At 43.3% G+C, this 13,767-nt stretch overlaps 1 protein-coding gene across 17 annotated transcripts in view; it reads right to left on the reverse strand.

The window, feature by feature from the left end:
- The window catches only part of MBNL2 (muscleblind like splicing regulator 2), a 161,340-nt gene that overhangs the window by 40,130 nt on the left and 107,443 nt on the right, over positions 1-13,767 (reverse strand). For all 17 annotated transcript variants that reach the window (XM_075918798.1, XM_075918793.1, XM_075918794.1 and 14 more), the window contains one exon: positions 2,238-2,402. In XM_075918798.1, coding sequence (XP_075774913.1) covers positions 2,238-2,291 — 54 coding nt within the window. In that variant the 5' untranslated portion in view covers positions 2,292-2,402. The remainder of the gene's footprint in view (positions 1-2,237; positions 2,403-13,767) is intronic.

Consider the following 13,767-nt stretch of genomic DNA (forward strand, 5'->3'; position numbering starts at 1 on the left):
ACAATAGGTATTAAAAAAAGAAACGTGCTATTACAGCACAATGTTTAATAGAAAAATAAAATCTTTGTACTAAACATAGTTTTAAGAAGAACCCTACAAGCTTCACAGAATTTTTAGGTATTTCTTTGATGCTTTTTATTCTGCTTCGTCAATAATAATCTATCACAGCTCAATAACAGTTTCAGACAGAGAAAAAATAACTTGCTTTTTACTTTCCATTGTAGGTGAAAAGTGAAGTTTGAATGATGATATTGATAAGATAGAGAAAGGGGAAGAAACGCCTATGTGAAAATTAGGGGATTTCTTTCCTTACAATAGTGAACAGTTTAACCAACCTCATATTACATTCAAAACAGGAGTTTGTTCTGAACCACCAAGAAGGCCTACTGAGTCATTATGAAACATTGAAGAATAAGAACTCTGTTGATTGCTACTTCCAATACCCATGCAGAGAAGAGGTACAGATGGATTAGTCCCATCAACTTGACTTCTGGGGCAAAAGGAGTAAAAATCCCTGACAAGAAAGCACTGTACCTCTCAGCTGTTTGAGATTTCTAAACACAAGCAAGAGTTTCCCTGGGTTTGGCCCAGCTTAGCTGTAGAGTATATACAGACCTTGCATGTTACAGCAGCTTCTATTGCTCTTTGAGAACTTAAGAGTGAAACCAATTTGTGTGCGCCTGCTTACTTACTTTAACCTTAAAATAATCCATTTCTTTTTCCCAGTTAATAAATCATTAGATAGTTTATTACATGACTGGCTACAAGTGTTGTCTTTGGTAAGAGATCTAGTTTAAGCTAACCTGAGGTAACTTTCACTGGGAAAACCAAACCTGATAATATAAACAAAGTTTCATTTTCTTCCACCACAAGATCTTTCTTCCTGTCCCTCTTGGGCTAACTGCAGTGTTATTTCAAAATAAGCTATTCCGGAATAGTTATTCTGCAATAGCTTATTTCGAAATAGCACGTCTACACTGCAGGGAAGCCTCAAAATTAGTCTGAGGCAGGCTTTCCTAATGTAGATGGCCCTGGTGAGAGGCTATTTCAAAATAGCAGAAGTGGAGCATCTACACACGCCTTATATGAAACAGCTATTTTGGAACAGGTGTTATTTTTCGTAGAATGAGGCTTACAGAAGTTGGAATAAGTTGTCCGTTATTTCGAAATTATTTCAAAATAACAGAATTGCTGTGTAGACGCTCGCATAGTTATTAAGGAATAACGGCCGTTATTCTGAAATAACTTTGCTGTGTAGTCACACCCTTCAGGACCATCCCTGATGTTCATTCTCCCTGCTCCCCTCATATTGTCTCCTTGCACTCTCTCTCTCTCCTGTGTGAGACACAAATCTGTCTGATGCAACTTCCATGTGAACCAATGAAAGCAGGCTTTGACCTTAAGTGTTCCCACTGGGTCACACTGCATTTGACAAGAAGGAGTACTACCCACTCACCTCTAATCTTTATTGTTTGTTATGAAGTTGTCCCTGACCTGTTTGAACAGGACAATATTGCTGATTACTTTTACATTTATCCATATCATTTATACATATATACTCAGCTGGTGTTCATGGCTGCAAAGTGCTTGCTTTGGATTTGGATTTGGATTTGAAGGAAGTGCCCCGGACTGTTTTATATATGATTTCAAAAGAAGCTTTTGAAGCTTGTAAAGTGCCATATCATTATTCTTCTTTGTCCACATCATTCTGGGTCACTTCAAAAGTAAAGCTAGGAAGTAAGCACAACCCATTAATACAAGATCATTTGTTCTCTTAGGAAGGGAATAAAGAAACAATTGGAGAAGAAAGATTTATTTTAAATTAATCAGTCCATAGACACTGGGAAAGAAGACACAGCAATCCTACTCAAATGGTTATGGTTGCTGCAACTCTTTACACACAAGCGGGGATCTTGCACAAAGTCCTTGCAAACCTAACTCATTAGGTAGCTAGGTCTCAAAACCTGAGAAAAAAAAGAAAGGAAAGCATTTGGGGAGGAGAGGCAGAGGAGTGCAACGGGTGAGGCTGAGACTTGAATGTGCCACACCTATCATGACTCCTTGGCACACAAATTTAAATTTGTGCCTCTTTTCCAGCATTTCTGTAGTTCTCGCAGACTCTAAATAGCAATTTATTTTCATTGACAATGAAAGTGTTTAAAGGCTATTCTCATGTCAACCCAATCTCACCTCTGAGCTTTAATTACCCTCCATATGATTTGAAAAAGGACACTTACCACTGGTTGAATTGGTGATCCTGGAAACATGAATTGCATCTGCTGGGCAAGCATGGCTGCTGCAGTTTTCTGTTGGATTAAGTTGTTCCTGCCATTAATTTCTAGTTGAGTTTTTAAATGTGTTGGTGGATGAAGATACTTGCAATTCTCTCTTGTACAACGACCCTGCAAAGAATTACGTCAGTTGCTTTATGGCTTTTAATGGCAGTTTGGAATCTCAAAACAAAATATTACACCATCAATAAAGCAACAAAAACTGAGTTGCAAGGCATTTTCTTGGCATTAAGCGAGTAGCTGGGAGGAGATGACAATCTACAGCTGTGCCTCAGGCCATTAACCCTAGTTCGTCATTAATGTTATCAACTGCAAATTAAAAAAAAATCCACCAGATGAATTTTAGAAAATTATTGATGGTATGTTAATGGGTAAATATGGGACATTGCTGAAGAATTAATGCTCTGTATATTAGCCAGACTGCTTGAATTTCCTCTCCCAAGATATCCTGAGCATAGCCTCTGATGTTACCACAATATACATGTTAATAATTAATATTAATAGATTTAACATTCTAATTTAAAACAAAATATAGCTTTTAAACACCGGATATGAACTACAAGTCTTTTGACAGTTGGCTTTCCCTGGTCCAGCATCCTGGGGGTTTGATTGGTCCTAAACCATGGAGTTTACTGGATCAGGAAGGTCAATGCTCCCCTGCTGGCCATCAGCTCTCAATCCCAGGCTCCCCTCTTGGCCGTTTGCCTCATTCATGGTCACCAGGCCCACCCACTGAACTCAGCTCTCAGCCCTGGCAGGGCTACCAGCTGCCAGCCCCCCCGCACTTCCAGTCCCAGTAGGACTTCTGGCCGCTGACCTGGCTGTGCTTCTGGCCCCAGCAGGGCTCCTGTCTGCTCTTCTGGCCACTGGCCTGGCTATGCTTTCAGCCTTGGCAAGGCTCCCGGATGTACTTCTGGCCCCACTGCCACTAGCCCAGTTGCACTCCTGGCCAGACTCCAGGCCAGCTCCTGCTTAAGGTTGCCAGGTGTCCAGTATTGGACTAGACAGTCTGGTATTTTTGCCTCCTATCAGGTAAAAAAATTCAGACAATACTGGACACCTAAAATGTCCGGTACTTTCTGACTTTTTCCCAGCCAGGAGGCAAAAATCCCAGGCTGTCCGGCTCAATACAGAGGCAGCCTGGCAACCCTAGTGCTTACTGGGGAGCTGTCTGGCCCAGCGCAGGGACGTAAGATTGTGGGTGGCCGCTGGCAGCCTGTTAGGGCCAAAAAGCCTCACCCCCGTGGTTTCTAAAGGGGCCTCTGCGGGTTTTTTTTTCTTAACAAGTGTTGGGGGTCTCTCTCTCTCTCTCTTTTTTTTTTTTCTTCTCAACAAATTTTTTCCTGGCTTGGGGTTTTTTTTTCGGTATTTTTTCTGAAGCCATCTGGCAACCCTACCCCTGCTCTCAACAACTAGGGCTTTCTGGGCCAGAAACATCTGTGGTCTGAGAATCCTGGATTATAGAGGTTCAACCTGTAATAATTTTCTTTGCATTTCCATTCCTCTATATTGTTCTCCCAATTCGACCCAAGCTGCTAGTCAAATTTTGAGGTTCTGTATGTGTTTTAGTGGGAAGTAGAAATAGGCGATAGGTATTTCTTTGATCCAATTTTGTTTCTTTACAAAGAATATATAAAATTCTGTGTCTCTCAATACAGGCTGAAACAACAGCAGGAAACAGAAATTTTTCTTCACAGTTCGGATCGGAATGATTATCAGTAAACATCAATTTAATCACACATACACAAAAGCTAAAAACATTTCCATAGATGATTATCCAAATGTACAGATATTCAAAGAAAGAAAAATGCTGCTTGAGAACTTACTAAAGTTTGATGTAAGGATATTTATTTTGTGTATTTTGAAACATAGTTTTGACAATTTGATTTAATGCTTTTGAAGCTTTAACTTTCTGACCTATTTGTCATTTAAGGCCTATTGTCATTAAATAATTATTGTCCAACTCCCCCCATAACTTTGCAAAACTGAGGAAATTTAAAATCAAGTGAAAATGTTTTCAATTAAACATTGATATTATCCATCAAAATTATACATGTTTTAAAATTAATTCTGCCAACTCTACTTTATTTTCAGTCCAAACCGTAACCTAAAACCTCTTCCCGGGTTTCTTTCAGTAGCAGCCATGGTGCTTTCAGTTAACATTTCAGGCTATCTTTGTCAAATCTGATTGACACTACAGATTCAGGTTGAGGCAAAGCAGATTACAACATCGATTTAACTATGGAAGTGGCTAAACTTAAATTATTTCCACTTTTGGGTGCCACATTTCAAGAAAGATGTAGACAAATTGGAGAAGGTTCAGAAAAGAGGAACAAAAACAATTAAAGATCTAGAAAACCCGACCTCTGAGGGAAGACTGAAAGGCTTGGGTTTGTTTAGTCTGTTACTAAAAGCCAGGCAGCATAGCCACTATTTGTTGGCTCTTTTGCCAAAAAAATATTTGTCCCCAACAAGCAGCATTCACTTGGTTGTCAGGAGAACACTCCTGCCAACGCATCATTGTTCACACCAGCGCTTTTCCTGGCAAAACTTTTGTCTTTTGGGGGGAGAGAGGGAGTTTAGCACCTCTGAACAACATTAAGTTTTACTGCTCAGTTGCCAACGTAGACATAGCCTTAACTGTGTAGACATAGCCTTAAGATGAGTTTACACTTATTTTAAATGGGGTTTTAACGTAACCCAGAAAAAGAATTCACCCAGATCAAAACAGAATATTGATTGTTATTATAGTTTATGTAGTGTTGTTAAAGCTGTCTTGATTTCGGGATATTAGACCATGTGGGTGAGGTAATATCTTTTATTGGGTCAACATCTGTTGGTGAGAGACAAACTTTTAAGCTACCCAGAGATCTTCTACAGGCCTGGGAAAGGCCTGAGAATGTTACAGCTAAATACAAGATGAAATGGATAGTTTAGCATAAGTAGTTAGCACAGATTCTAAAGGTGAAGTGGCCTATTATTTTTTTAAATCATTTTCCTACGTGAAGAGCTTAGTTCTCATATCTCTACTGCTACAATGATCAAAACCCCCTACATCGTACCTTTTAAGATCCACAAATACTTCACGTGCACATCACATGTGGTATACTTCATCCAGTGCACTAAAAGCCCCAACGACCACTATGAGGGTGAAACCAATCACTATGTTCCCAAATAAACTCATACAGGAATATGGTAAAGACAAAAACACCCTGTCACCTGTGGGGTGAACACTTGTCACAAAACAGTCATTCTGTATCTGAACTACTTGTCCTCATTCTCAAAGAAAACCTGCCAGGGCTAGATTAACTTTTTGTGGGACTGACACCAACCATATTGTGGCCCCCATAGTATCCAGGCTTAAAAAAAAAAATCAAACCTGAGCCTGCTTCAAACCTAAATCAGCATTTTTCAAAGGAAAAAAAATGAGGTTGGACAATTTGTCCCAGCCTCCCATTAACCCACTCTCCTGAGTGCTTCTTACTCCTTGGGGAAAAATAAATACTGCTTTGTTTGGAAGATGGCTCTGTGTATCTGCAAACATGAGCTGTCCCAGGCTCTAGCAAGGGAATGCTCCTAACTCACATGGGTCCATGTGATGAACACAATTGCAGTTCCCTGGTTTTGAAAACGCAAGATCCAGCCAGATGAGTGGTTCCACCTGGGTTGACCAATGGGTGCACTCTAAAGGGGTCACAATGGGCGCTGCTTCCTCTGCAGCCAGGACCCCAGCCAATCCAGGTTTGTAACACACCAGGCAACAGCAGCAATCCAGACTACACAAGTGGAAGGAGCTGAGGGACCGGTCATTATGGCTTAGAGCAGGGTGGGTATTTCATTGTGAATGAGGGATAGGTCAAGACAAAGATCTTTATGAAAAGATGGGTCAGCCAGGTCTGGAGAGAGAGAGAGAAAGAAAGAGAAACTGACAGAGAGAAAGAAAGTGTGTGTGTGTCTGTGTGACACACAGGGAAACTCAAGGGAATCCGACCTGCTCCATGTGTGTGACAGAGTGAATTAATGAATCCATGGGTTAAGGTCACAGATCAGGCACACCGGTGTCATTGCACCTTCTCCCCACATGCTTATTTTCTGTGATTTGCAAGCTTGCATGGGCAGGTGCACCTCATTTTTAGGCAATGCAATGCAGTAGTAGAAAAAAGGAGTGAGTCTAGAGTCCTCGGGACTCCTGGTTTCTATCCCCATCTCTGAGGGGAATGGGGTCTAGCAGCTATAGCAAAGGGAGTCTCCTATGTAGGGCTGAAAGTGTCTCTCTCACAAGTCTGCTCAGCTCCCAAAGTTCCTCCCCCCCCCCCCCCCCACTGCTCAGAAACTCCATTGCCCCATTCCCTGCTTTCCAGAGAGATGGTTCTGGAAAGCATGGAACAGGCTGCACTGCCAGACATTATAGCTGGTGCTGCTTTGCGTGAGGTTTGTAAGGGAGCAGCACCAGGGGGCAAGGAGCCAGTGAGAAGGGGCTCAAAGAGCTGCAAATGGCTACAAATGGAGCCTGGTTGGGAAATCAGACAGTACTTATTTTCAGGACTAGCGACTAGATGGGGCAGAGTACCCCTAGGCACTAAGCCTTGTGGCTGTCTGCTGTGGGGCAGCTGCCAACTTACTCAGCTCACTGCTTCTACACAGCAGCACAGAGAGGTAGGCCTCATCCTTGGGGAGTCAAAAAAAGTAGGGCCCCAGAGGTCCGGAGCAGAGCAGCTGAGGACTCCTCTCTGTAGTGCCTTGCAAATCCATGGATATCTGATTTATATCCATGGGTATCCGCATCCGCGAGTCATTTCTGCAGGTGAACGCACAAAATTCAGCTCTATATCTCTGTGCAATGCAGGTGATGGGCGCAGAGAAGATCCCTCAGACCAAGCGGGTGGGGGGGGGGTGTGTGTGTCAGGAGTGGAGGGAAGACCTAGGCCAGCAGGCTAAGAGGAGCAAGTGAGAAGTGAAAGGGAGGAACAAAGAATGAAGAGAAGTCAGCGGTTTGGGGAGCAGCAGTCTCTCCCCAAGCAGCCGGTCTGGTATGGTTCTGGGATTCCCATCAAGTTCTCCCACAAATTCCTCATATGCTAGATGTAGCATTCTGAGCAGCTCTGTGCCTCATATGCTAGATGTAGCATTCTGAGCAGCTCTGTGCGTTCTCCATGCTGAGGAATGTAAAACAGCACAGCAGTCCACTCACCCCACCTCCCTTCCCTGCAGTAGCCGTCTGCCTGCCCCTGTGTTCCCAATGCAGGGCAGAACATTCTACGTTAATGATTTACTCTCTGTTCCTCAAACAGAGCAGCACCTCTGCTGTCCGATAAAAGGGGAGGGGTGCATGCCTGCAGAAATCACAACACTGGCTTGGTCTATACTATAATGCTTTTAGCGACAGAGCTGTGTCAACATAGCCATCAGGCAGCGTAAACACTGTCAGCACTTTTTTAGACAAAAGACTTCCACCCCTTTAGAATGCCATATGCTTTGTCCATAGGAAAGCATTCCCGGCTGACAAAGCACTGCTTACACTAGTACTTGCCGCAACAAAGCTTTGGTCCTTCAGGATTTTGGGTGGGTTATTTTTAAGCAACTATGGACCACAAAAGCTTTGTTACTCAGATGTGATGTGTAAAAGGGAAGTCAAATCCCCCGGAGCCATTGACTCCCCTATGAGGGCCACGTACAATATACATACATTGCTAATGCTTAGATATATTTGCTATTTGTATAGGAGTAAGACATGACAAAGGTCAAGGCCTGTCACAGGTAATAACTTATAATAAGGAGACGAGGGGAAGTGAAACCAGTCTTCTGTTAAGTGGAGATATGGATAGATTCCACATCCTTTAAACTTGTGACCGGCTCAAGCAGGAAAGGAAAAAGGGAAGTATGGCTCGCCCATTGTTCAGCAAAAGTGAATGAATGTAACACAGCTGTAACTGCAAAGTCAGCAAGTAGGCACTGTATTTAACCTCATTGGGAAAATTAACCTGACCTATAGGAATGCTAAATGTCAAAAATGAAGTAACCTATCATGTTAAGGCACCTAAACCAGGAAGGATGTTAACCCTATAAAAACCCCTGCATATGAGATGTTGGGGGTCGGCTCTGCTTTGAACATTGAGTTCCTTAGCCGTACCTTGGTTGCAACCAATAAACTTGAGTTGGACCCAGCCTGAAAGTGTGACTCTCTTCTTGGGGTAAATCAGACTAGCCTCCAAGGGGACGAAACCAGCAATTTATGCAACAGATGCCACAGTAGACAAAGAGCCAGTAAGAAAAATGGTCACATCAGGCATTATTGGATACTGGTAGGGTTGCCAGATGGCTGAAAGAAAAATACCGAACACTCGCCTCCCCCAAAAACACACCGGGAAAAAATTTTGTTAAAGGAAAAAAAGAGGGTGGGGGAGGGACCAAAGTTGTTGAGGAAAAGAGAGAAAAAAAAAAAACCTCTAAGAACCTGGATCACTGCTAGCGGTTACCAGATAATCATTTAAAAAAACAAAACAAAAAAACCCACACACCCCAACATGCTTCATTGGGGGGGGGGGGGGGGAGAGGGAAGGAGGCCAGGAAGGGAGCGGTGCTAGCTGGAAAGGGGGGGGGCCTGGAAACAGCTAACGGGGGGGGGGGGGCGGCAACGGGAAGCAAGGCTGGTCGGGGGGGGTCAGGTGGAACAGGGCTGACCATGGGATATTGGAGGAGGGGGGACCGGCTGGAAGGGGGTGGGGCTGGCTGGGAGTAAGGGTGGGCAGGAAGCACAACTGGGGAGGATTGGGGGTCACGAGGGTGGCCAGGAGGAAGGGGGAGTGGGATGCAGAGCTGGTGTGGGGTGTGGAGGGAATGCAGCGGCGCTGGCCGGGAGGAAGGGGGAGCGGGAAGCAGAGCTGGAGGGGGTGGGGAGAGGTGCAGTGGTGCTGGTCGGGGGAGACAAGGAAGAGGAACGGGCCAGCGGGAAGCAGAGCTGGGAGGGTGCAGGGGGGCTGGCTGGGGAAGATCAGGAGGGGAAGTGGGGGAGAACCAGCCGGCCGGGGAAGGGGTGAACAAATTGGCCGGCGGGGAGCTGGACTGACCTGGGCACTTGCTGCCTGTCCCACGCAGGCTCCCGGCGACGCACGAGTGAGGAGGAGGCTTCTCCTCCTCCTCTCACTCAACCAATTGAGGGCTCCCGGCAGCAATCACGGCCCCGCCTCCCAGCTGGGACTCCTATCCGTTCTCCCCACCCATGCCAGGCTTCCGTCTGGTGTGCAGCTGGAAAAATCAGAAAATACCGGACATTGCACATGTCTAGCATTTTCTGATTTTTTTACCGGACAGAGAGCGCAAATACTGGACTGTCCAGTACAATACCGGACACCTGGCAACCCTAGATACTGGTGGAAGTCAGCTATGTCAACAAAACAAACACTCATTGTCCCTTTAACTTTGCTATACAGCTCTCGTTGAGGTGGTTGTATTTTGCCACCAAAAATAGCTTTGTAGGGTAGACAAGGCCTTAGTTATGACACTCTCAGTACCTTTGCCAGCCCTGAAGAAGAGCTCTGTGTAGCTGGAAAGCCCATCTCACACCAGAAGTTGGTCCAATAAGGTATTACCTCACCCACTCTGTCTTTTTATTATGGCTGACATTGCATTGTGCCAAATTCTGCTCTGTTAGACCAGTGGAAATCCAAAATAATTCCACTGAAGTTACCTCAGATTTACACTGGTATAGCACAGCACGCTATTTGGCCCAGAATATTTGAAGACTAAAATTAACAACTATAAATTGGGTTGGTTCAGACAGCGTACAGCTAAAAATATTCAGAGGATAAAACAGTATCAGTCTAAAACAGAAATTGTCTTATTTTACTTCTATTCTATCATATTATAAAACATAGGATAAATGTTTATGTTACTGAAAAATAAGTGAGATATTACTACTATTAAGTTTCAGAGGGGTGGCTGTGTTAGTCTGTAATTGAAAAAACTTTTAAAACAACGAATAGTCCTGCAGCACTTCAGAGACTAAAAAAAAGGCAGATGGTATTATGAGTTTAAACTCCATTCATCTGAAGAAGTGGGTTGTGCCCACAAAAGCCATCTACATTTTTTGTTAAGTCTCTAAGGTGCTGTCTCAGGACTATCTGTTGTTTTTTTAAGTTTTACTGTTATTGAATTGATGTTAAAATGCATGTACTGGCAAAGTAAAAAAAGACTATATTTAATAATGAAACCAGGCAAACTAAACATTTTAAATGATTTTTAGTTGCCTCATTTTCAAATATCTCCTTTTGCAAAACAAATCACCCTGAAGTGCCCAACAACAACCAAACAGAAGTATGGATGGCCTGTAGATACTGCAGGGTGGCTCCATCTTTCTTATGTCAATGGAGGAGCTGTAAGAGGCCAGCACGAGCCTACGACTATTTGGCATTGATAAAGCAGTTGTAGTGAGGGTAGCCAGAAAGTGCACAGATGCATTTCATTCTCTAGTAGAAATTACATGGAGCTCTCACAGGAGTTAAAACTGCCCTCCCCCACACCCCATCCATCAGTAGAACCACCACAATATACACTTATTAGGATGAGATATTAGAATTATCAAAGTTACATAGCTCATAAGGGTTGTGAGGTTTTGGGATTAAGATCAGTGCACAGAGTACTCTAATAGCAGCAGTAAGGTTCTATTTATAAGTGCACAAAACATTACCTGTAGATGATGGATTTTTAAATTGAGAAATTGGGGGGGGGGGCCCTGAACTTCCCATTGCTCAGTTGTAATGTCCTATAAATACACAGCTGGAAAAATCTTTTAAAATGAAGTAAATAAGGAACATTATTGGAGTAATGTAGGTGTTTATCAAAAATCACCACAGGACATAAATACTAGCCACAGGCCAACATAAGCTCATTAAGATCCCCATGAAAGAACACATTTTAAACCATTTTCTCTTTATAAAAACCCTTGATATCTGTGGAATCCTGGAAGGCTAGTATTAACGCTATACCTTGTCATGCTATTCAAGCTCTGAGACACTACCGATTTCCTCCTGCCTGGAATAGACACTGATTCTCATAGACTTTACTGCCTTCTCAGAGTCTCTTGTTCAATTTTTCAAAGGTCTTAAGTACTTTAAATAAAACCAACAAGAAGTAATGTGACACCTTAAAGACTAACAAATTAATTTGGTCATAAGCTTTCATGGATGCATAAAGTGGAAACTTCAGTTTGACAGGTATATATATATATATATATATACACACACACACACACACACACACACACACACATAAAGATAAATGAGTTACATTACTATGCGGAGGACCAGTGCTAACAAGACCAATTCTTGTTGATGAGGTGGTGTGAATACCAATACTTGATATAAATACTTTACATAAAATATTATTGTTTGTAACATTTCCCACATATTTGAAAAAAATTGAACCCCCTATCCCCCAAAACCTTCCTGACCAAATCTATAATATAGAAATAGAAATGGCTTTCATATTAGATGCCACGCCTGAGCAATACACAGCTATGGGAGAGTTTCAAATGATGGTCTTAAGAAATTACATTGCCTGTCTTATTGATTCCCGTCTCAGATCACAACAAACAGTACTGCAAAAGCCTACCTTTTAAAATGCAGTCCATGCAAATCCACAAGAAGAATTTACATGCACACACTTCATTTGCAATTTAAGTGCAAAGGGTTCTTCAATATAGATTTGATCGCTTACATAGGACAATGTTAGCACACTAAAACTGTGTGCACTCAAATGAAGCCAGATTAACGTGTCCCTTGGAAAATTCTATCCTGAGAATTTAAAAATCAGTATTCCTTCCAAATAAAATTTTATATAAGTGGCCACTTATTATTACTACTATCTACTACAGGTATTTGAGATGTCATCAAATAATAGCTGGGCACAAGTGTAGGTTTTAAGGAATAAATACATGCTGTCAGCAAAGGAGAGATGTGGAAACTAGGAGGATAAATTTCAAGGAAATTTCAGAATGGATAATTAGTGGAATGCCTAGACAAAGAGAGGCTCTCTGAGAGGTGTGCTTTGGATAACTGGCACACTTCACCTATTGCAGACTAGTGATATTAGAGTTTAATTGGTTAATCATTTAACCGATAAGCTGATGCTTATCAATTAAGCTCAAACTCATCCGGCTCCTATGGAGGCGACTTCTCTGCAGAAGGAGGCAGCGAAACCCCCTTCCTTGGAGCCAGGTGGGCAAGGGATGCCAGCTCCAGCTCCGCCTCACAGTGGCAGCAAAGCCACTACTGTGGGATCAGAGTTGGCAGGGGCGGTTGGCCCCACTCCTGGGGAGGCTGCAGTACAAACCTAAGCCTGCAGTTAGTGTAACCGGGTAGCAGGTTACCATATGAAGGGCCTTTTAACATCCCTACTGCAGCTCGACAACCTCAACAGATCCCTTCTTCAGCCATATCGTGCCATTGGTTTTAAACAGATTTCCACAAAAAGAACAATGGGTAGTTTGCCTTAAAATCAATGGCACAAGCCAGTCAATATGTTCATACAATGCTTTTAAAGTAAGAGATGCTATCCAAGCACTAAGACATTTAAAAAATTCTACAGCTGTCCTCAGTAAGATTAAAAATCCACATATCCTGTGCACACTTTTGCAGTTTCTCCATTGTATCAAATTTGGACACGCAGCAGCCTTGTTTAGCTATCAGTCCCTCAAGTTGGTGGGCCAGATCCAGTCCGCAGAAGCCCTTTTGCCCCCCCCCCCCCCGATTTAGGCTGTGGCTGCAGCCTGAGCTCTGAGATCCTCCCACCTCACACCTTTCAGTTTGGAAAAGAGGAGATTGAGAGGGGATATGATAGAGGTATATAAAATCATGAGTGGTGTGGAGAGGGTGAATAAAGAAAAGTTCTTCATTAGTTCCCATAATTTAAGGACTAGAGGACACCAAATGAAATTAATGGGTAGCAGATTTAAAACTAATATGCGAAAGTTCTTTTTCACACAGCGCATAGTCAACCTGTGGAACTCCTTGCCAGAGGAGGCTGTGAAGGCTAGAACTATAACAGCGTTTAAAGAGAAGCTAGATAAATTCATGAAGGTTAGGTCCATAAAAGGCTATTAGCCCGGAGGTAGCCATGGTGTTCATGGCCTCTGTTTGTCAGAGGCTGGAGACGGATGGCACAAGACAAATCGCTTGATCATTGTCTTCGGTCCACCCCCTTTGGTCCACCCCTTCAGTGTTGGCCACTGTCGGCAGACAGGCTACTGGGCTAGATGGACCTTTGGTCTGACCCAGTACAGCCATTCTCATATTCTTATATCCGGTATTTCCTGTTTCCCTTGGACAGAAGCCCGGCGGGGACAATTTTCCCCTGCCGCATCTGGCGGGGGTAGGACAGTGAGGTACACGGCAGAGTCTTAGCAAAGATGGGTAGAAGAGGGCACTTGCCGGGTGCCACGCCAGGCTGGGATGGGAGCAAAGTGCATACTGCTTTGGCC

This window comes from Pelodiscus sinensis, chromosome 1 (genome assembly GCF_049634645.1).
Source record: "Pelodiscus sinensis isolate JC-2024 chromosome 1, ASM4963464v1, whole genome shotgun sequence".
NCBI lineage: Eukaryota > Metazoa > Chordata > Testudines > Trionychidae > Pelodiscus > Pelodiscus sinensis.